Genomic DNA, 24,212 nt, shown 5'->3' with positions numbered 1-24,212 from the left:
GAATCCACCTGCCTCACAGAAACCCATCCCCGAAAAGACTGTAGAGAGTCAGACAGGCCACCTTCCATTCCCCAGCATACTTTTAAAAGGCAAACCACTGGGGCCTGCTTAACACGCGGGTCCTCTGCAGAACCTGGCACTGTTTCCCTACCATGCATCTACGATCCTCTCAGCGCTACACACCTTCTTCAGAGCTGGACAGTCAAGGTCCCACCCAGAGACAGACAGATGCCCACGGCATACGTTAGAAAACTCGTATTTAATTCAGCCCATAGTTGTAACACACAAAAGCCGGCGCAGGATAACCATGCGGTGTGCAGCCCTGCGCTGACATACCCCCTCAGGAGCGGGTTCCAGGACCGAAAAGCCTGATCACGACCCCAGCTGTGCTAAAGGAGCCGAACGCTCCCGCTTGCCCCGTATGGCTGCGCTGCCCGCCGGCCCCACTCGTGTCCACCCTGCGCAGACATCCCAGCGTCCCTTCCCGCCGTGGCAGCGGGACCGACGCCGGGGAATTAGCCTGCAAACGGCAAAATGATCCTGTTTCCGCAAAAACATACACTATATATATTGTATTGTATATGTATGCGAGTATATACACGGCTTGCCAGCTCCGGGGGCTCGCAGGCGATGTTTGGGGACTGCATGGGTTTGGGGAAACCCCACGACCCCGGTGCAGCACCCCAGAGCGGCGGTGGGTGGGAGAAGCAGCACTCGGCGAGGGGAGGGGGCGGCGGGGCCGCGCCGGCCCCTCGGTCCACGGCAGGAGGAGGAGATACCCCGAGCGGCAGCCCAATGGGAATTGTGGCGCTTCCCCTTCTCCCGTTTCCTCTCTCCACCCCCAGCCCCAGGCCGGGGAGGCGGGAGGCAGCAGCGCTGCAGCCCGGCCACCGGCGGGGCACGGGGCCAGAGCAGCTCCGCACGGCCCCTTCTCCGCCTCCGCAGAAACACCTGCGGGGGGAAGGATGCCGGGAGGTAGCCGCCCCCCTCCGCGGGAGCGCGGGCTGGCTCCGGAGCCGCCCCAACGAGGCGGAGGAGGAGGAAGAGGAGAGGAAGAGAAAGGAGCAGGAGGGAAGTGGGGAAGTTGTGCCTTGCCCGCCCCGCCGAGAGCCGGAGCCATGGGCCCCGCCGGGGGGGCGCGGGCAGCCCCCTCGCTGCTGCTCTCGCTGCTGCTCGGAGCCTCGGCCCCGCTCTGGCTGCGGGCGGAGACGCTGGGTGAGTCCGGGGCCGGGCGGGGAGGGTCGGCAGGCGCGGCCCCGGGGGCTGCCCGCGCTGGGGCGAGCCGAGGGGTGCTGCAGGCTGGCTCCGCCGTCCTCGCCTCGCTGCTCTGCGGGAGCGTAGCCTGAGCTGCTCTCGGGGCTGTATATAGCTGACCTGGTTAATCCTCGCCTGGTTTATCCCTGTGTCTGAGTAGCTGCGAGATTAAAGTGGTAACCAGCCTTACGGTAAATGTATACTACGACTTTATTGATCTTTGTTAATTAGGACTTTTTTTTTTTTTTTTTTTTATAAGTCAGATGAGTGTCGGAAAAGTCTCCGGCAAGTTGCACGCAGGAGGCAGGGAGAGGCCACCTGGGCGCCCGGCTGTGGGCGCGCCTTGTCAGCCCCGGCGGGAGCCCCGGGCGCGGCGGGCGGCGCTCGGTCACCGGCAGCACCGCGTCTGCTCCGGCCGGGGCTGGGGCTGGGGCCAGGGCTGGGGCTGGGGCCGGCAGCCCTTGTCCCATAGCTGGGTACAGGCAGATCTGCTCTCCCACTGCCTCGCTGAGCAAGTGAAATACCCATACTCGTGCCGGGACAAAGTTTCGCAGGAATCTCAAAGGGATGTTATGAGCCTTTTTGTGATAGTGCAGTTTGTTGCAATTAGGATGCTGGTACTATTCTCTTTACCCTGTGTTTTTAAGCTTCCTGTGTAAATTACAAGTATAGCTGACATCTACCGCAGAGCTGCAACCTTTTGGCTGTTGCATTGCGTGGCCTGATGGATCAGTTTTAGAAGACTTCATTGGCAGCTACCGATACAATAGTTAATACTGGAAACTAAGCATCATAATGAGCTTGACAATGCATTCAGATAACTTAAGAGTCCCGTATTAATGTTCCGACTTGGCTGCAAATTTCAGAACTCTGTGCTGTGCATTAGCATTTTATGCAGGCATTGGCAGAAGGTACTTCTGCTGATTTATACCTGTTCTTCCCATAACCTCCTATTTACAGAGATTTCTGATATGCACCTCCAACAAAAGGGAGAAGTTGTTGTGAGTCGTGTTGCTACTTGCCAGCTTCATGGTAGCTTTGCTATTCTGTCCTCAGTGTGCTGAGATTCCAATTTGATACTTTTCAGGAAACATATGTAGCAAAGAAAAAATACTCCCTTAATGCCTTCTTTCAATCAGTGTTTTGAGGGTTCTTTTTGGTTGTTTTCTCTTTCACCAATGCTTGTCCCTCACGCAGTAACATCAGGGAGAAGAAAGTCATTTGGGGAGCAAGTGAGTAATAGTAAATCCGCTGGGATTTCACAGGGTTTTGGTGCATACAGTAACACAGTAGAAAGTATGAATATCCCTTCTTGTCCATATTCCCAAATGAATTGGTAAAACCACTTTTGTTGTATTCATGTTTTAAATGTTTCTACTATCAAATCAACAGAATGGAAACACACGTAATATTTTGTCTGGTTCTCTTTGGACCAAACTCAGATTTACAAGATAATACATCCCGTGCCCAGAAAGCAAAGAAGATCTTTATTTTTTTCCCCCCTCCTTTCATTTTTCCGCGGGGGAAGTTCTCCTGTGTTTGTTTATTACTATTACCTTTTAAATTAGGGGCTAAGTGTTCTAAAGTCACACCAGTGGAGAAAGGAGATAAGGATAAGTGGATACAAACTTGCTGTTACACAAGCTTCTTGACTTGATTTAAAAGTTGTAATGGAGCAGGAGAAGTGCCAGAGTGAATCAGGCTCGAGTTTCAGATGATTCTGTATCTCGTCACCACTGGTGTTTCCCACCAGCTGGTTAAAAAAAAAAAAAAGATGCACTGGTTTAAGTATACTGATTTTAAAATATAAATTTTTTAAAATGAAGCATTTCATGTTTCTGACTCCTCATGAGCTGACTGCACACCATGCAGCCTTTACCTTCCTCTTAACTTTTTCTTGAGGGGTGCTACAGAACAAGGATAAAGCGGCTGTTACAGCTTCTGCCCTTTTAGTTCAGTTTCAAATTAAGACCCCTTTTTTTTCACTGTGGCTTGGTTATTTCAGAGAATGGCTCATATCTGAGTGTGATTGTGTAGAGTCCAGGTGTCAGTTCTCTTTCTGTTTTTGAAAATATGTTAAATGTGTATGTTGTCTGAGGAATCTATGGACATGGAATTATGTTGTCCATAAAATGGCAATAAGAAGGACTGAGTGTTAAGGGAAATTATTTTAATTTAAAAATATTTATAGGCTTAGTAGATCTCACCTGGGAACAAATACTACATCTGTGACTGTCCATGAGTAATAGATAGCTTTGGGATTTATAATAAAAGGTGGTTCTTTTCTCTTTTTATTCTGCTGTACACTGATCTTCTCTTGGGGTTTCAGTTGCCAGTTCTTTGCTGACAACTACAAAATATACCTTGTTGCCTGCCTGCCAACCTCACACAGTCATCCTGTATCCTGGTATCTCCTCTAAAAATCTCCTCCAGCATTTAAAACCCAAGGCAGAAGGGAGGCAAACCTGAGCACATTATCTTTGCCTTTCACCATTCTCTGTTTTTTCTTCTGGTGTTGTTGAGCAAGACCTTGACCCATGTGATTTTGGGCAGCAGAAATCAGAGTTGAATCCGAGTCTTTCAGAGTTTTGGCTCATTTTCTATCACATTTCTGGCCAGTAGGACTTAAAACTGACTGAGGGTTGTTTGTAGGTAGACATAAGAGGAATGGGGATTTTAATCTATTAAGTACAAGATTTAAGCCACTGCTCTTGCTCTTGCCTCATTTATTTTCACTTCAAATAAAGTACAGCTATGAAACTAGTTCATGTGGGATTTGTAGATCAGCATCCAGGAGTGTGCTTTGCTTGCTGTATTCCTGGATGCGTTGACAGTTGCACCCAATGCCCAGTTAGAAGAATCGATGGGGAATAAGCTTTTAAACGTTTTGAGGAAAGGCTGTTATTTAATGTGACAACAGTGTACCCAGTAATTATGAGAGATTATGCCTGTTCTCAGGGGCTCGCACAAAACCCTTACTGAAGAATACTGGTGTGATCGTGCTAATCCACTTTGTATGCCCATTTCCAGCAGTTTGAAATGCAGATTGAGATGAATGTTTCTTGTACCCAACCACCCCCCTCCCCCTTCAGTTTCTGAATATAAGTGATTGGTAAATTTTCAGTTTGTTTGCGTTTTGTCCTTATGTCTGTTTCCTTCCTTGGCTTCCTCCCTCTTGCCTTGGGAATGCTGACTAGAATTGCTAAAGAGGGAGGCAACAGTTTTCCAGTTGCAGTTCATAAGCAATGCGCGTACCCACCACAAGAAAACTGCAATGTTTTCAGTCACACAGACTTTGCTATAAATAGCTCTAAGCACTTTGTATGTACTTCTCTTTAGGTTATCAGGGGATGTATTCCAAATAAAATCAAAGACAGGGAGGCCAGCAGGAGTCTCGCTGACAATGCAGGGAGAAAAAGATGCTTTGGGAAAGTTGTTACCTGCACAGCTGTTGAATCATATTTCATGAAAATTATTTGTTGATTTGCATATGCAAAAATATTTTCATTTGTATTTGTCAAAACTGTGTGACCTTTAGTCCGCCTGAGTTACATGGGCTACACAGTAAAAATTAGTTTGAAAAAATGCTGACTTTGAGCATGGTCACACTACTGTATACAGATGCCTAAGGTATCTTTTCAGAAGTATCTTAGGTAGCAGGACTACTACAGCTTTGAAAGCCCATCTGAGCTAATACACCATGCCCAGAAGTGTGGTCCTGTGTGGTGGCAGGCACTGAAGTCCTCAGCATAGCCATCACTGTAGTTTGGGGCTGGCTGTATCGGATCAGATCCTCTCCTGTGGCATGTACTCATCAACATATGGCTTTGCACCATCTGCGAAGAATAAAACAAGCCAGACAAAATCAAAATAAAATCCTTCTGACTGGATTCAGTGGAATGGTGTTGGATCCCAACTAACTGCAATAAAAAATATTAATAGCAATGCATAAGAATGAGCACAGAACTTCCCCAAAAGGTTTCATTAGTGTTACAACTGGGAGTGGGAAACTTCAAACTGGGACAAGCTAATAGTGATGTTTAAATAAAAAAGGATAGTGGTTTGACTAGTTTTAAGAGTATACAGATACCTTCATTTTTGCTTTCAAAAGAAATTACAAACTATCTAATTAAACTGATTTTTGTCTGTGAAAATTGTGTGAGCGCTAAAGCCACATTTTTGAGGTTGGCTGTATGCTTGTACGTAGAGAGGCTGCCAGTAGTTTTGGTTAGAATTGTTGATCCTGTATAATTAAGCCTGGGAGCTGAATGTTTTGAGGAGAGGAAGCATTTTGGTCTTTCATTGCCTCTCTCCCTGTCTCTTCTTTTGACAGAGCCAGGACTTGCCTCTCAGGAGTTTCTTTCCAAGACGTGAAGGCTTAGTGTGGTGGTGGTGGTGGTGGTACTTTCTCATCCTCTGAGAAAGATTACTTCTGGTGTGAACTTACTCATTGTTTCTGTTCCCCTGATGGGACAGGATTGCTGTCTGGTGGCAGCTCTGTTCTGCTCCCCCACACAGGCAGAGAGAAGGATGAGTGCACCTGTGCTGTCCAGTATTTGCCCATCTCCAAAGAGCTTCAGTAAAGATGTTTTCAAGCAGCATGACAAGGGACAGAAGAATAAATGGGGAAAGCAGAGCAGGGCAAGGCTAGAAACCCAGTCTCCAGGACCCGTACAGGACCATTTTTATATTTAGTATTACATGTTTTGGCCCAAGCCACTTCTGTAATTTCACTGGTGTTTATCAGGCATTTAGTTAAGCTCTAAAATACTGTTTCTTCCCTCAGTTGCTGCAGAAACCTTGTATCCATCACAATTTTATTCCATGATGTTCAAGTTTCTGGCATTTCCACCACAAATTGTTCAACAATATTGGATTTCAGTCTAGTGCTTTGACATTAAAGTTGAAGTCATGTTGATGTCATCTTCCAGATGTTCATGTCTTCTGAATAAAAATTTTGTTTGTTTGCTTTATTTCAAATTACAAAAACACATGGGGAATTCTGGATGTGATCCCTCATGCTATACAAAGGCCTGTGTGTGTCCTGTCAGAAATCAAACAAAACTTTTCTTCATGGAGTAGCAGCAGAGACTTCAAAAAGCTGGAAACATAGGTGGATTTCTTCACCCACCCGAACAGAATGGCTTTGTTATGTTCCTGAGCCTTGTTGTTGCAGCTGCAGCAACCGTGCAGAAGGGAGATGTGTGGCTTCTGCCTGAAACTAGTATTTTGATTTGGTTCCACACCGGTTCTGTATTGGTGTGTTGCTTTGACTTAATAGTCAGCCATGCCTCACTTGTGAAATGAACTCATAACAACAACAACAAGTCCACACTTTGTCCTCCAGGTATGCAAAAATCTATTTTAACTTGCAAAATAAGTTGGGGTATACTGTGGATCTCACTCTGCTGGGACGCTTTAGCGGTGAGGTCCACGGCTCACATTTGAGCTGTTGCCTTCCCTGTTGTGTCAGCTTTCTCCCAAAGGCAGGAGTTTGTATTATCCCATGTTTCTTGTGTCAGCATGCTACGGGGGAATTGAAGTTCAAATGACTGAGCTACTGAAGGCTTTTTGGGTGGTCGTGAGTGTTAACATTTTCAAACCCAAGAAGTCAGCACTTAATGATCTAGGAGTATTTTAGCACAGCCAGAAGAGATGTGGTTAAACTCATGGTCCTTGCTAATGCTTGTGTTTTGAAAATGAATATACTATTTTTTTAAAAATGAAATTCAATTGCTTTGTTTTATAGGCGGAAAGCAAAATAAAACTGAGATATTCGCTCTTGAGGTAGTGAAAGACTGTTTAGACCTTTCTGCTGTATCCTGTTTCAAAAGTTGAGAATGTGATTGTTTAATACTACTGCTAATAAAAAAAAATATGGTCAAAATAAAATTACGGAGTTTCAGTATCAGTGGTGTACACAGGGTGGCATAAAATATATTCCTCTGTACTATTTTCTACATCCATTAACAAATACCTTTTATGCAGTCTCGTTAAAGTGCCACAGAGGACACAGAAATGATGCTGTAGGTCACATGCAGTGCCACAACCAACACTACAGTACTTAAGTAATGTTGTAGCTGCTTTCCTTTCTATTTTCTTAGTTTAAAATATCTTTCACAGCAACTACATGTAATTGCAATGAACTGGGAAGATCACACAATTTCATAGTTAATGGAACTTCTGCATGTACCGTTGTGGTTAGTACCTTGAGCACGAGTATCAAGCAGGCTGGTCCTGTGACAATACTGACAAAGGACATTTCTTGCTTTCAGTGCATCAGGTCAGAGGAGCTCTTTGATTATTTCTTCATCTTAGTTTAGTTAAATTTTGCTTCCATTTCTACTGGAGTTGCAAAAAAAATTTGTTGTTAGTTTGTAATAATTGTGGAGTAAATAGCTTTTTAGACACTGGATTAACTGAGTCAAAAGACATAAATTTTTTTCTGATGATAAATGACAATTATTGTTTCCACCACAAACCAATTAGTTTTCTCTTGTGGTATTTGTTGATTTGCACCTTGATGACAATGGCATGTTTGTATAATTTACTTTGAGAAAAATTGTGTCCTTTCCCTTGTCCTTTATTATTAACAAATTGCATATTCCACATAGGTGTGCAGGCATAAAAGGTGGATGTGTGATTTTTCAAGGAAGTCAGGACAAGTTTGATTTCTAGGAAAAGAGGCCATCCTCCACCATTGATAACTGTCTATCTTGCTTGACTTGTATCACACTAACAAGGGAATTGCATATTAAAATAAAGGGAGTATGTGGTTTCATTCTATCATGTTCAGCCATTTCCTCTTGCCCAAATTAAAACTGTTTTGAAATCTTGCCTTCCCACCTGCTACTGTAACTGGAACAGCTCTGCTTCAGCCTCTCCTTACCCTGGTGTCTCTGAATTTCCTGTCCCTGTGGGTTTGTCAGTCCTCAGCACTGCTGTGAATATTCCTATTCCTGCGCAACCCAATATTCAAGTCTGGCCTTGAGCTTGCAGCATATGTTTCCCACACAGTCCAAATTTGGTGCAATATACTGTAAGTTAATCTCCAGTAAAGCACAGCGAAGAGAAAAACCTGGGAAGAAAACAGATGGAGAAAGTAGAGCAAACAATTTGCATATATATGATATGACTCTTAGTTAAGATTAGCATTTCCCACTTTGCCTGAAAAGCCCTTAATAAAAATCGAGCTGCATGTTTGCCTCAAATCAGCAGAACTAGAGGGGATGCCCTAATGGCAAAATGTTCCCCCCACCCAGGGACAGCCCAGCACAGGGCACGAGGGACCTCCATCTCCTGCTCCAGCCCTGTGACGTTGGCACAGTTCTGGGATGCTGTAGGCAGAAGGGCAGGGAAGAAACTGCTGTCTGGGGGATATTTACTCCTCACAGCCTTCATAGGGCTGAAGCATCACCAAGGTCCTGAGTTACTCTGCATGGGTGGCTGATGGAGGAATGTGACCATCTTCTCATTTATTAGTAGTCCTTCATGGTTCTTTCTAAGCATGAAGATACAAGAAGTGCTTGGGCATGAACTTGGTGCCTTCTCTGCACTTGAGGCGCATAATACGGACATGTATTTCATAGCAGGCATTTATTTATTTAGAAAACAAAAAATCAGGTTCCCTTTTGCAGAAACAGGATTCTGCTTGAGATTCCTCTGAAATTTCCATGCATGTGTAGCTCCATTCTCATATCTGTCCAAACCCACACAACAATAAGATGTTGAGGTGTTCAATCACAGCAATATGCCACCTTCATAAAAGGAAAGCATTGAAAAATATTTAAATTCAGCCATGCAGTAAATAAATAAATAAATCACAAATCTCTTTTGTTTCAGCAGTTAAAAAGGCATAGAAGTTTTCTCACACCCACAAGCTCAAGAGTGCTGTATTTAGAGTGCTGAAAAGCAAATCCCAGTACTGAAGCTCGCTTCTCTGGCAGGCTACATTTCGGTGTACTGCCTCAGTCCTGGAAGCAGTGACTAAAACATGCTTATTTTTGACATGTACTCTGGTACTGTCTGTCTTTCACAGATTGCAATGGAACCAGATAGTGGCTCACATTTGTGTTAGTGTAAGTAAGACTTTACTACTTGTTCGGGTTTCAAACCTGCATGCAGAGTGTGAAATTCTCTCTTAGGGGACATGGCTTCCTGTTGATAGAAGTTGCTTATAAGTAGATTTCTGCCTTCTTTTAACTATTTAGCAGCTAAATAAATAAAATCTCAGATCTTGCTAGGTTTTTGTCTTTGTGAACTTCTGCAAAGGTGAGAGGTTTCTTGGGTAGCCAAGGCTGCCCAGGTCAGTCGTAACAATCCTGCAAAGTCACTGCCATGTACGTCAGCACAACTGGAAAGATTGGCCTGGCTGCATCCAGATGGCTGTGCTGCAATGGCTAAAAAACTCTAACTTTGAAAAATGCAAGTATGGATGTAAGCTACTTTTCTAGATAAGACATTCAGAAGGGTTGTCAGGGTTTTTTTTCTGTACTTGATGATGGCAATCCAACTAGTTACCAAAATAACTTTTCATATGTTTGAGGCAGAGCATCTCCTGAGGCTGGCTGCAGGGGACACCCTGAGGAAAGCCAGTTCCCAGCCGCAGTCAGAACGGCTGCGGGGGTGATTGCAGCTGGGCGTGTGGTGGGAATTTGTGATTTATGGAATCGCCACGGAACCAAGTGGAGATCACTTTCTTCCTTCTCATTTCTACTTTAAGAGGGACATTACAGTAAATAATGTCTGTGAAGAAGAGGGGAAAAAATGCTGTGGTTTGTTTGACCTCCTTCTCCTTTTGCATCCCTTTGAAGTTGGTAAGTAAGTAATTTAGGCAACAAAATCAGCACTCCACAACGTTCCTTTGTTTCTTCTGCTGCTCTACCTTCTCTTCCTGCTCTTGGCCCTCCTGCAAGCCACCACTTGGTTAGCTTGAGCAGCAAAATAAGTGTCCTCAGGAACTGCTGCAGCACAGAGGATAAAATGTTTCCTGACTTCCTAATGGAGATAATTAAAATGCAACTCAAAGAAAATGTTTACGTGCTATTTGCTTTTTTTTTTTTTTTTTTTTTTGCAGTAGGGGTATACTGTGAAGTGGGGGACACTTCTTCCTTTAAAAAGATATTAATACTAATTTAAAGGCCATGGAAGCGGACAATCATTGCTTTTTTCTTCAGATAATTATAGACTTGCCTTAATTTTTAATGCTCTCTTTCATTATTTGAAAACAGGTTTTTTTTCTGTATCCACAAAATAGCATGAAGAACAAAAAGCCGGACTTCTGAAAAAATCCCACTGTGGATTGATATACTTTTGAAGCAGGGCTCAACCAGTTGCTTGGATGATGTAAATGACATCTGCTGTTAATCCAGTGGCTTGTGAAATCCCCAAATGTGTGGCCACTCCCCCCACCTCCCCCATGGGTCATGTGGCTCTGGGCCCCAGCACTGCTGATGATGAGGACCAGGGGTATTCACCTGCCCAGCCATGCCTCAGGCCTGGGGTGTTGCCCTTTTTTTAGGCACCTGCTTGAACTTACTGCCAGAAGAAGCACAAAGCTCTGACATCTCACCATTCTCTGTAGAAGTGATGGGTTTAGGTGATGGTTGTGTGGAGATCTCTTCTGTTATAATGGCACAGCAAAGAGCTGATGCTCTTGACCCAGGTTTGGCAGCAGGGAGGTTACAGATAAAGCACTTAACTCTGCATTTTACTCCCAACATCTCAGAAGGCAGTGAAGGCATGAATCCATTTGTGTTTGCAGCATGCATGATTCTGTTAGTGATGAAGGTCAGAGTAGTTGTATGAAAACCTAAAGTGTTTTCTGACAGCATCAGTAGATTTGGATGGCAACTGGCAAGAAAATTTGGGTTTTCTTTGGCTTTTCTCCTATCCCACATGAGCAGAGAGGGCACAGGTTTGACTGGAAGGAGTTGATTTCTTTTTTAGATACTTATCTGTTCTTATGCATAACTCAAATTTTATTTCAAACACAGATGTAAAACTTGATTCAGTTATTATTGTAGCTTTTAATAAGCTGGACTTATTGCTTCAGTGAAAGCAATGTGGAAGATGAGACAAATCTCTTTTCTCCTTGTGGGGCTTCTCATCAGAGCTCTCAGAGCCATACCCTCAACTTACTTTGACTGTGTCCTTTTGCTGCTGTAGCTCTTCAGAGAATGCTGATTTTTTTGGGGCAGAATTCAGAATTTAGGTATTCAAACTCAGTTTTCTGCTCTCTCCTCTCAAAGGAAGAAGGAGTTGCATGGAAGAAGGACAGGCCATGAGCCCCCAACAGCTCTGCTCTCTGTCCTCCATGTGGAATAGGGAGAGCTTGCCTTGTCCCAAGCACCACCACAAAGGTGGCTTTCAAAAGGATGTCAGACTGGGAGAGAGTAGGAAGGGAGGGAAATAAGGTTGCTTTGGGGGACTTCATCCTGGTGGAAAGAGTGGGCAGTCAAGGGGCATCAGGTAGCATTAGCCTGTGACCAGGGAGACCAAGTGGGAAATGCTGGGGCCCACCAGGACTCGTCCAAGGGAATGGGAGAGGACAGGGAGCTGCAGGCTGAGTGCATGATCACGCCTAGGTATAACAAGTATTTAGCACTGGAGCGAGTCCAAGTCTGTTATGATTTGCTTCGTGAGGGTGAATCAGAAGGATGAAAAAGACAGCTGTTTGCTGCCAGGATATTGTAGCAATGCTTTTGAAAATGCTTTGGTATCATACTCTCTAAGTCTTTTGTAGTTGGCCGAATCAATGTGTTTCTGAAAGGTGCAGCACATGGAAACTTTTTATAGCACTTTTTTGAAAAGCTGTAGCATTTTCCCTGTCTGAGAGGGGAAGGTGCTGAGTGGTTGGATGAAGTTGCTGTACACATCCACACGTGTGTGCAACCAAGGGGTGGAAAAGCCCAGGGGGCAGAGGAGTGAAACACCATGGCTCAGCTTGTGTGTTGGGCTGGGGAAGGAATGAGTGGTGTGCCTGCTGCTGTGGCAGAAGGTGCCACTTGTGGTTCTTGTTTCTTGGGGAGTTGTTTCCATCGTCAACCATAAGAGATTATTTTTATCTCTGGTAAACAGCCTTAATTCCAGCTCTGTGTGATCTTTAGTACAACCTGCATGTAGGCCAACAGGTGGTCGCCCACGATTCCGAGATCATGATCTTGGTCTTGATTCAAATGCCTACGGGAACTTGCTCTACAAAGCATGTTTGATGTGTTTTCAATAACTCCCAGTGCTGAGGAGAGATTTTATTAAATTTGAGTAGGTTTAGACTCTCTGGTTGTTGACTGCCTGGTGCTCAAATATGTTAGTTTGCTCCTGTCCTGTCCAGTGAGAAGTGATGAAACCTGGATGTCTGAGGCAAGGCTGCCAGCTTCTTGCCAAATGGGGTGACAGAAAACTGTTCTCAGAAGTAATGATAAGTGAAAATTTAGTGTCAGCAAGAATTTCTGTGTCAAATTGACTGGTTGAATAAACATATTTCCATCCAGAAGAGCTGTGCCTCTAGAAAAAGAGTTTGACATCAGGTGTTTAAACCATAGTTTTCATAAGGACAAGGAGTTGTGTTTTCAACTCAGTGTATTTGAAGTTTGGTCAATACATTCATACTGAAAATCAAGATTTCTTGTGGAAATTAATAAGAACAAAACTAATGGCAGTATTGCTCACATTTTACATTTGAAAATGTAACTAGGGATATGCTTTGAATTCCTTACAGCTTGCCTCCATTTCTGAGCCCTTGTTATATAGTGATGTTATATTTGTGAGTTTTGTATTAATATTTAGTCATTAATTCTCTCTTTGAATTGTCAGACTGAGCTGTATTCTACCTTCCCTCTATACCTTCTGACTCCTTCTCTAGGTTGTGTTTTTCAGCAAATTTCAGTGTACCAGAGCAAAGAAGAATCTTAATCTTGCTGAGAAACTCAAAATTCAGAGCTGCAGCCAGCCTTCTCTGTAACAAACAGTAGTTGCTAAGACTTGGTCTGATTTTTTGGACATCACTTCAATTCTTGTGGCAAACTAATTTTTATCATTACTTTTTCCTGGGTGGCAGGCAGTCAGGCAGAGCTGAGGCAGCTAGGGATGTTATAGGTGCTGGCTGATGCTGAGTCTTCCTCTCTCAGCTGGAGTGCTTGGATGGCCATGCTCCACCAGTGAAAAGTCAGAAAATAGTATTTGTGCTTTCTTAAGCTCAAAAGATGTTCTGGTGTTAATGTTCTGGCTCAAAGACAGATTTAACAAAAAAAAAAAAAAAAAAAAAAAAAAGGAGTTTCCCTGGGAACAAGACCTTGTGTAACCTCAACAGAGGAGGATGGCAGGCTGAGGTCTCTCATATGCAGTTTTGCCTGTACATTTTCAGCAGAAATATGAGGCTCTGTGACCCGGACAGTCATCAGGGTCTTATCATGATAGCGAGGTCTTTACAGGTTTTTGAGCACCACAAAAGATCCTTGGCATTGTACAAAGGTGACGCAGGCCAGAATGTAGCCCAGTGAGACGAAGTTTGTGTGAACACTAGACTTTCCATTTTAAGGAGTTCATTCATCCCCATGTGGTTTTGTAACTTTCCCTTTGTTTTTCTTTTTCCTTCCTAATAAGGATAAGTTGCAAACCAAACTAAGTATTGTAGTTGCTTTATTCCAGCTAAAATAAATACTCACAGTTAGAAACATGAAGTTTAAATTAAAGGCCATGGGCTGTTCTTTTTTTACTTCACAGCAGTTGGCTACACAGACATCAAGGTTGTCCTGTGTCCTGCTGGAAGTTATCTGGTTTTACACTGACTGGACCTCTGTGGACCTCTCTCTCTGTTCAGAAATTTGACAACTCATCTACTGTAATGTTCTTTCTGTTTTCATTCAGGTTGCCAAATGTTTCCATTAAAAGGTGATTTGCTCATGAGTCCAACTTGTCTTTCATTTTGAGTATTTTCCTATGCATCCTGAAATCAATAGTGCTTGGTTAAAAAACTTAAACAACAGATGTTTTTTAAAGCATGTGAAAAAGGAGATCTGAAAAAAAATGTATTAAATATGTTTTACATTGATATGGTTTTGGATCTGTATCTCCTATTCACCTCTATTCCCAGCATGAACCTGCAACAAAAATAAATAGCAGGCAACAAAGCTAGTAGTAATGCCAAAACTTCAAAATAAATGTGGTTGCTTGTGAAAAAGCAGTTGAGTGAGTTGGATGAAATGGCAGTGTAATTATACGGTAGCAAGTCAAAGTTTGATAGCTTGGAGCTTATCTTAGCACAGCATGCCACTTTCTCCCCCCCCAGCTCTTGGTCTGGCATGTTTCTTTTTCAGCACTTCATTCCTAGTTGTTCATTTTAAAATAATCCTATCAAACTTTAAGTTTGTTGTTCCTAATGATTTTGGAAGCAAATTCAGACAGTAATTAAAATGGCACAGACCAAAACAGTTTACCCAAAATATCCCCAAAAGTAAAATTTTGGGTAGTTAAATTGAACATTATGAATTCCCAGCTCTGCAGGATTCTTTATTTTGTTAACACTTCTTGGATTAGGTTCAGTTGTGCCGAGATAAAGGATAATAGTATGCAAGATTCCTATGGAAAGAGTGCCTATGCCCTAAGTGCCCTGAAACTGAGGACTGCCTGTTAATGTATGTGTACATGAAACTAGTCTACTGTCACAGAAGTTTCCATTATTTGGGACATTGAGCAGAATGGAATGGCTTAAGGTTTAACATATAAATTTTAAGTAACTAGTATGCTTTTAAATAGTTCAGTAAAAATTGCTTCCTTTAGTAGTCAAGGTCTCTTATCTGATACCTGCTTCCTTCCCCCTCTGTGGATGCTTCCTGTTTTCCATGTCAGTCCACACATCCCCCCATGCATTTCCATGTGCCTTTTCCTGTTGTCCTGTGATCTGCTGCAGCTGCTTCTCAGATGTGTCTCCACCAAGGAAAGGTTCCAAAGCCCAGCTGGCTCCTACACAGTGCCATGAAGACACTCTGAGGACACCTACCCTCACCCCTAGAGCAAGGAGGCAGCAGCACGTGCATTTCTGGGCATGCTGCTGCAAAGTATCCCATGGGCCATTAACAGTGCATATCCCACTTGGAAGTCCTTCTTGTGTCTTCACCTTGTCCCCTGTGCTATTTGTATTGTGCAGGTGGCACAAGAAAAATGACAGGAAAATAAGATGAGTCGGGTCTGTGATAACATGCAGTTAAATCATGTCTGTGCTTTCATGTATGACTCAGTTACCCTCTCTGTGATGGCTATTACTATGGAAATAAAATGCTGACTGATGACTGGGAGAAGACTATTTAAGGAAGGATCCTGCTTCTCACATGTGGAATTGCATCATCAGGGGTTCAGTAGGATTTGGCTGTAAAGCAGAAAGACATAGAGACACTGTCTGTACATCATTGTCAAATACACCCTAGCTCATGAGTGTTTCCAACCGTCCTTTCTACTGTTTTACCAGAGAAATGTGACTATATTTATTTCAGTTACCTATGCTCCAACAACAGCAGAACTGAGGTGGAGTATTACAAAATACTTTTTTAAAAGAGAAAAGTGCATGAGACATGATTATGTGGCCTGTATTTTCTTACATGTTTTTTATTGAAGAATACATTTTGTTTCTCTTCCTTTTTGTTCTCCTGCTGCAGGGGACGGATGTGGGCACACAGTGATGTATCAAGACAGTGGGACACTGGCATCCAAGAACTATCCTGGGACATACCCAAACTACACTCTTTGTGAAAAGAAAATCCAAGTGCCTCCAGGAAAACGCCTGATCTTGAAAATTGGAGACCTGGATATCGAATCACAGAAATGCGAGTCCAGCTACCTTACCATCCAGAGCTCTTCTACAATGCATGGTATGTAAGCAACAAGGCCACAGTCGATGCATGAACTGATAAAAGTGTGAGTGAAAGCCAGCTTAGCAAAATGCAAGAAATGTCAGCCTTTGTCCTCTCCTCCTCCTTTTTGTATTCAAGTATGTTTCTCTCTGTATGGGAAACCATTATCTCTTACACTGTGTGTAGCTCTGCCAAGGCTGAGGGTGCTGCCATGCTGTGCTGTTGGGCTACGAGGAGATGTGCTCTGTAACAGCTGTCCTGAGGGCTCTGCCTTCAGACCTGCAGAGCTGGACTATCTCAGTTTTGGTACAGCAAGTCCATACATCAGCCTTGTTCTTGTGTAGGGAAAGAGCTTCCTCACAAACTAGACAAAGATGGGAAATTGGAGTCAGTGATCCTGTGTGTCTCTATTCCTAGGCAGTCCATGGCTCAGAGAGGAGATAACTTTTACTATTGCTAGCTGTCAGCCACTTTACTAATGTACAGGGTTTAATACTTGCAGATATTAAATGCATACAGCCAGACTCCACTCTTGTAAGTGATTTGCACAGGAAGATAAGCAAATAATCTACTGTAGCTGTGCACTTAAAACAATCATAACGGCAACAGGATTCTCCCCAGGGAGAACCTGAGGCCTTCCTCAAAATGGTTTTCCCAGCCAGTTGTCACTGAAACTTCTGATCTGCACTTTCTTGAAGAGTCAAACTGATTTTCAAGTCATGCACCCTTTTTCAGAAGTCCAATTTAAATTCAAAGCTGCAAGGAGTTCTACAATATAGGAATAAACTCCTGAACTGACAGTTCATAAAATTTTGCCTGCTGGGAGTGGGCTGTGTAGCCCTTCAGTCAGCTGAGGCTAAATGTGCTGTACTGCACTTAACAAGCAGAATGGATTTAAGGGAAAAATGTGATGAAGATATGAGCTGCACAGAGCCTCTGCAGGTTTTCCACCTTGCTGCTTGGCTCAGAAAAGTATGCGGTTCTCCAAAGATGAGATCTCATAGGGTATCTTAGTAGTTCATTTATCAGCATGATAGGCTTGTCACTCATCTGGTAAGAGAAGATCAAGTGAGGTATTAAAGGCTTGCTCACAAAGGAAGGTAAAGGTAATTATTGTTCTCATGGGGGAGGTATTGCGTTTTGAAACAACCTGCACTGAGAGTGGGCAGTGACATGCTGATATCTAAGCCTTGCATGGAACTTGATTTGAGGCGTAAGAAACATTTCTATTCATGTCTGCTGGAATTTTTTCATGGTATTTATTCTTTTCTTCACTGTGAGAGTAGTGAGGCACAGGAACAGGTTGCCCAGAGAAGTTGGGGATGTACTATCACTGTTCCAACCCAGGGAGGGTTGGAATTAAATGCTGTTTAACCCTTACAACCCAAGCCATTCTATGGTTTTATGATCTGTTTCATAACTAAGTAATGAGTTGTGTTCACCTGAAACAGTCTGTCTGCGCTAGGCAGTAAGAAATATGTGGTTAATATTGCATTAGCATATCTTTGAATAATTTTTATTGATGCTGTCTTGACGTTTCTAATCCAAGGATCTTCTTGGAAACAGGGATAAATCAATATATTGTTTTTGAAGTGAAAAATGAAGCTTGCATGTTGATTGAAATTCTGGCTCCTTACAGATCAGCCTGAAGGCATCTTCACATCATTTATCCTGCAGTTATTCAGCTTATAAGCACAGAATACCTGTGTATTATGCAATCAAATCCACATAATTAATTTTTTTTAAGTATTCCCACACACAATTTCAGATCTGATTGGTAATGTCTGATGCATGTGGACTATAATTTGCATTCTCAGTAATGAACTGCACAATTAGCAGATTTTGGTCATATCTGATAAAACCAGTTTTATAGCTTAGGCAGACATGCCATCTGTAATGGTTTTTGTGGTCTGCAGCTTGCTGTAAACTTTCCCACCAGCATACCTACAGAGTCTCTACATTCAGGCAAATCTATGCAGAATGGATGTGGAAATAGTTCTATAGGCATAAATTCATGGTGTTGATTATGTTTTAAAAGACATGTGAATTCTTAGATGAGATTAGAGCTTCTCTGAGTCAACAGTCTTGCTATAGCTTTGGGTTTCAATATGCAATTATGCAAGCAAAAGAAGCCCTGTGAATAAGCACTGCAACATCCATTCAGTCTGTTGAGTGCCCTTTTAGACAGCTGTTTACGAACTCAGATCTCCTCTTTGCAACCTTTCCCTCTTCATGAACATCTACAGGCAGGTCAACATCTTCCCTCTGGCCAAGGAGATACTGACCTGAGCCATCGAAATTGTTTCACAGGATGATGGAGAGTTGAAACTGTTTTGCAGGCACTGAAAACATCTGAGCAATTAGAAATTAATCTTTGTGTGTTTTCTGTATTTGACCTGGGTTTAAAAAGGAAAACCTAAAAAGCAAAGTATGAATGCTGGCAGTGTGAAGACTGCTCATGTTTCAAATTAGGCTGAGTAGCCTTTGCTCTTTATTTAGGAGGTTTGCAATTACAAGACAATAAGGTCCAAAGGGAAATATGTTTTAAATATCGTGTTGATCTCTTCAGCTCTACAGAAGACAACAGTATGAATGTCAGTATGAGTACAAACATCTGTGGAGGAGTATATCTGAAGCTTAAAAAATTGGTTAGAGGCAAAATACTAGACTGTGTGTGCAAATATAAAATTAGTTTAAAGAAGACTCCAGATGATAAAGTATTGTTTTCCTTTAAGGTTTCTTCCAGTCTTTACATTTAACTGTGATTCGTTCATCATTATAACCATCTGCAGGGATTTTTGTAATACAGCAAGGAGTAACTCAATTTGTCTTTGGGGTATTTATGTTCCATGCAGCAAGGGGAAGCTGTTAAATACAAGTGAATGGATTAATTGATTTGTGTTAGTGGGAACATTAATGTTACTTTTGTAAGTTGGTGACTACAGATTAGACCACTTACATTAGACCATTTACACTTAAATTTTATTTAAGTTCAGGACATTCAATGAATTTTGTAGACAGATAGAAGAATACAATTAATTCCTAGAAAAGCATGTAGAGTTTTTGTGTATGCTGATCTACTGAAGCCTTTCTGAGTCTCAACTAAGACACAAATGTGACATTACGGTTCTTCTCACCCTTGGTGCTTCTCAGCTTTGATGGACCTGTGAAAGCAGCTATTGAATTCTGATTTCTCCAATATTGCAATTAAAAGATGATAATTAATCTTAGTGAAGCTCTAAAACTGGAGCCATACAGTGTCTGAACACTGAGTTATTACTCTGCAAATTATTTTCTTCAGTGTTCACTGGAGGAAGGAACCTGTAGCAAGCCTTTTCTTTTAAGCTGTTAGCTCTGTATCCAAATGTAGATGTGAAAATATTAATCATCAGTCAGCAAAGGGAGCCTAACACCCATTTTGGTGAAACTGAGTCACCTTTGTCTGACAAACATTTAAATATTAGCACAGCTTTGCACGTGTTGTCTCTAGGAGAAATAAATAGATAATCATGTTCTGTTTCAAAGGCACAGCTTTTCACTGGATTAAAATATGGTGGTTTTTGTCCCACAGAAAATTAATATGAGCATAATCTCACAGTGCAGACAAGGTGCAGCCTTTACCGACATGCTTTTCTTCTCGAGTTAATTGCATTATCTGAGCATATTAAAAATACTGAGCTCTGAAGCAGAGCTTCTGATTTTTTAATTAGTTAAAGGGATATGTGAAAACAAGATTAACCATGTCAGCCCTGTAGTTCTCAAGAACAAAATTTGCACTACTTATGAAGGTGAATCATAAATGTTTTAAAAGTTCGACAGGAACAGCTTTTAGTCTGCTTCTTTTCATGTCTCTATCAGATTTCTGTACCTCTTTTGACCCCTTTTTCTTGCTTTTTTTCTATTTCATTCCCCATCTAATGGCTTATTTTTTTCCCTTAATTTTGTGAGATGTTCATCAGTCTTGACTGGAGAGAAAGCCGAAAGAAGAGATAAGTGCCTACTTACTTCCTCATTCACTTGCAGTCAGTAGGAGGTTGATGTGTTCCTCTGGGGTGGATGTCAGAGCTGCTGAGTGACTAGTAATAATTTGGAGAGTTAGTGCAGTTGACTTGTTCTTGCATAATTTACAGCTGGTAACTAACGTGAAACAGAGAATATACTGAAAATGTTTTCTTCTCCCCACACCCCATCACTAAAGGTACAGAATGCCTTTGGATGCTTCCTACCTGTCATTATGACTTGAGGGGATTCATCAACCAGTCACTCCTTATTATGTATTGAAATAAATATCTTGTTTGAATAAAGGGTGTGTCCAGGTTTCTTTTTCATCCCTCAAAGGAAACTTGTTATTACTGTATTGTTTCTGGTATTTCAGGAAACCCAGAGAAATGCCCAGACAAGTTCTTGTTGAAGATCAAGACAAGCAGTTTCTTAACAGTCAAAACTTTTTAACAGTTGGGTTTCGCCTGAGTGGTTGCAGTATCCTGAGTTTTCAGCTTTGGAAGGATTGATGCAGCAAAGAATGTCAGCGTCTTGTTTTATCTAATGGAACTTTTTTCCTGTTAACTGCACACAGTGTATTATTCTCTGGGTTTTGTTAAACTACAGTTCTTCACTCATGATTCCTAGTTGTTGCTGTGCTTCTGTCTTTGGATTTGGCTAAAAGCACAACTATGTTAAAAGTGGGGATCTCACCTGAGGTCAAGCAGGCAGACCTACAGCCTGTGCAGGTAGCCCAGCCACTCCATTTTAAGTTTAAACTTCCCCAACCTAACTCAGTTGCCTTTTTCTTTCCTTTATTGCAGTCTTTGGCAACCTTTGGAAACGTTAACTGAAAGTTATATTTGTTTTTTCTAAAACAAGAAATGCTTATCACTCAGCCTGAGGTCAGGCTGTGTTGCACAGAGTTAAATGTTGAATAACGAGGCTGTCTCATCCTGACTACTCTGTCATATCATATCTGCAGAGTATTAAACACCACCTTCCCTGCATCCTGCAAGGAAAGGCATAGAGCAGCACTTTTTGTCTCCTGGCATGTCCTTGCAGGGTCATGCTGGTTCCCCCTGCACATGTGCATGTCAGGGTTGGAGCAGAGAGGATCTCTCTTTGTAAGAGGGTGAGGAAGAGTTACTGCTTATCAAAGTATTTATGTGAATGTGGGATGGAGATGACTTTTGGGAGTGCAGGTGTTTTCATACAACAGATCCTTGCTGGTTTTGTAAGTTATTTCTGAAAGACTTGTACTCTGGATGAGTTTTTACCTCTGAAGTGTAATCCCTGTTCATCATATCCCCTGTCCTTCCCCAGCTACTGAAGTAATTCCAAATTGATTTATTTGAGAAAAGGCTACAATTTAAAACACTGTTTTTCCCAAACAAATGCATTAAGACATGATAATCCTTTAGAGGCACATCTATGGATTGTTGTTGCATCTTGCCTGCCAACCATGGCTTACTCTGCAAGTGGAGACTGAAAAAAAGGAGAAGATTCTCTGTTGAGCAGAGGACATAATGCTTTAATATCCAAACCAAGTTTCTGAAAGACCTCTGTGAATGTCAAACTGCAGATTTCAAATGAAGCTGAGCAATTTGAAAGCAGAAAGAGCATGGTGAACTGGCCATTTAATTGCTAAAGAGGTGAATATTTGCTTCTAAAAGGAAGCAAAAGCCTTACAGAAGAGGCAGAAAGTATTAAGAACTCGAGAAACAAACAGCATGTAGGCATTGCCAGCTGGTGTGAAAGTAGAGAGTCCTCTAGGCACAGTACTTAAGGGAAGTAGAAAAAAAATAGGAACATAATTCAAGAAAGAAAGTTCAGGAGCTGTGCCAGAACTTGGTTGACAGTAGAAGTAAACTAGACCTCATAAAACCAGACAATGCTGTAAAGATCATCAGATTTGAAAAACAGCACTATTATGAAAAAGACAAAAGCAGTAGGCTATTGCTAACATTTAAAAAATAAACAACATGTAAAATAGTCTTTTCAGTCTCCAGAGGAGCCAGCCAAAGGATATCCACGAGACAATTTGCTGTGTATCTTGCAGGATGTTAATACTGCTTGGAGACAGTGATTCCAAAATAAAAGTGTTTTATTTAAGTCACCTAAACCATACCAACAGATCAAATGTTCTGGATGAAAGGCATTTAAAAAGTTAGTTCAATAATGGAGATTATTAAATTTAGTATACTGGAAATCCTTAGACCTCTAATATCTCTTCTGCAGAAAATATACACATATATATATAAAGAATCTGGAGTGAACAGACGGAACCACAGTTGGGTCAACTTCTTAATGAGACACGGAAAGAAAAAAAGGCCCTGGCATCTAGATATAGTAATACAGAAAGATGGAGAGCACCTACTCAGTTTCATCACATGTAACACATCTGTTTATTAAATCAAACTCTTTCCTTTGTTCTTATAAACAAACCAAATAATCCTGCTTACTTAGCCCAGCAGAGCTCCAGCCAAGTCACTTTAACAGGAAGCTGAGAGAGATCAGCATTCATGACTCGTTTTTCAAGCCGAATATGCAAAACAACCCACCTCACAACTAACATTAGAAGATGAAAAACTGATAACGTGATCTGGCAGTTCTCAAAAGGGATCTTAAAAACTTCTGGCTAAGTCCCAGGTTTAGGAATTAAATATTTATCCAGAGTCAAGTCCAAATGCTGCAGTAAAAATTAGCAGTGCCCTATAACCAAGTTTCTCATTTTCATACCAGGGCTTTCTCCATCATCCCTCATCTTCAGTATGATTGTACAGTATTCATATAACAGACCAGGGAAATCAATAAATCCTAGGTGGAATGGACAGACAAGATGGGGGAGAACATATGAGTGAGTTTAAAAAGTAAACAACGGAAGTATTTTTGTCGCCTCAATTGCAAATGGAAAATACTGGGTAATTTACATACAGTTTTCAGGTGAAGTCTAACGTGCACAGATGCTGGCTAGGTTTAGTCTTCTAATGTCTATGCATTCTCACAATATATGTGTTTGAGGTAATAGGAAGTCAATAGAGAGCAAACCTACCAGGTACTACTGTGTCTATTGCAAGTGCATCTAATCAGGCACACCACAAGCCAAAATGCAGAGAGCCTGGGAGACTATCCTGTCTCTGGCTTTACAACATGAAAGGAAATAGAGCACTGATGTATAGAACTGCATGGGAAGGAGCACATAAAAACAAAGATGACATTTTTCTAAAGAAAATTAGGAAACAGATGAAAGCAAAAAATTCTCTCATCAGTCATAACTGAACCCAAAGGATTGCCTTGACCCTGAATCAGTTTTACTTTCTAAGCATTACTAGTTGTCGCCTTAGGGAGTTTCTTGGAAGACCGTCAATGTAAAATAAATTGATTAGGGGGAAAAATGAGAATTTGAAGTTTAAAAGGCCGCTCTGCAGAAACTTGGCAAAATGGAGAGAAGTGCTGCTTAACCAAACCCAATATTATTAGGTAAACCAAATCACAGGGGTGCTTTCACACTGGTCATTTTAAACACAGTAAGCACCAAAAAGAGTGGATTAGCACCTTTTCCTAAAAGCCAGACTTTCAGGGAGTAAAGAAAAACTAGTTCTTTCAGGGAGTAAAGAAACTCTGAGTCAAGCTGGTGTCTGATTGGTTTCTCTAAGAACAGCAATATAGGGGTGAGATAATGCTTACACTTTTTCCTGACCCCACCTCTCAGCACTTATTTCTGTATTCAATAACACAGAAATAAATGCTGCTAGGTGCCAGGCAAGTCTGAGGACCTGACAGTGTAGTGCTGATATGGTATTACCTGAATTATTGAGAAGAAATATATTGAAATGTTTTGCAAGCCTTCCTCAGTTTGCAACAAAAGAACAACTGAATGTTTTGTAGTATTAATAAATCAAATACCCTCCCTCCCCCTTATTTTTTTCTTACAAATCTTTGCAGAAAACTTACAAACTTTTGGAATATATACTTTCCATGAGTATATACAGCCTTTCTTGCTTCTATAACCTTTAAGAAATTAATCCTAGGCTCCCTTAATTTTGAGCTACTCAGGGAAATCTCTTGGCACACCAGAACTTCTCTTGGCAGAAGATAACCATAGCCTGGTAACCTTTTTGGATTTAT

At 41.8% G+C, this 24,212-nt stretch overlaps 1 protein-coding gene across 1 annotated transcript in view; it reads left to right on the top strand.

The window, feature by feature from the left end:
* Positions 1 to 795: 795 nt before the first annotated feature.
* DCBLD1 (discoidin, CUB and LCCL domain containing 1) overlaps positions 796 to 24,212 on the top strand; it is a 46,258-nt gene continuing 22,841 nt past the window's right edge. The window contains 3 exon segments of the mRNA XM_085056105.1: positions 796 to 958; positions 961 to 1,215; positions 15,906 to 16,118. Of these exon segments, the coding sequence (XP_084912231.1) occupies positions 796 to 958; positions 961 to 1,215; positions 15,906 to 16,118 (631 nt within the window).

Source organism: Lichenostomus cassidix, chromosome 3 (genome assembly GCF_008360975.1).
Source record: "Lichenostomus cassidix isolate B80296 chromosome 3, HeHo_3.0, whole genome shotgun sequence".
NCBI classification, from domain to species: domain Eukaryota; kingdom Metazoa; phylum Chordata; class Aves; order Passeriformes; family Meliphagidae; genus Lichenostomus; species Lichenostomus cassidix.
Note: the sequence above shows the minus strand (reverse complement) of the source record. Positions and strands in the feature narration are given on the sequence as shown.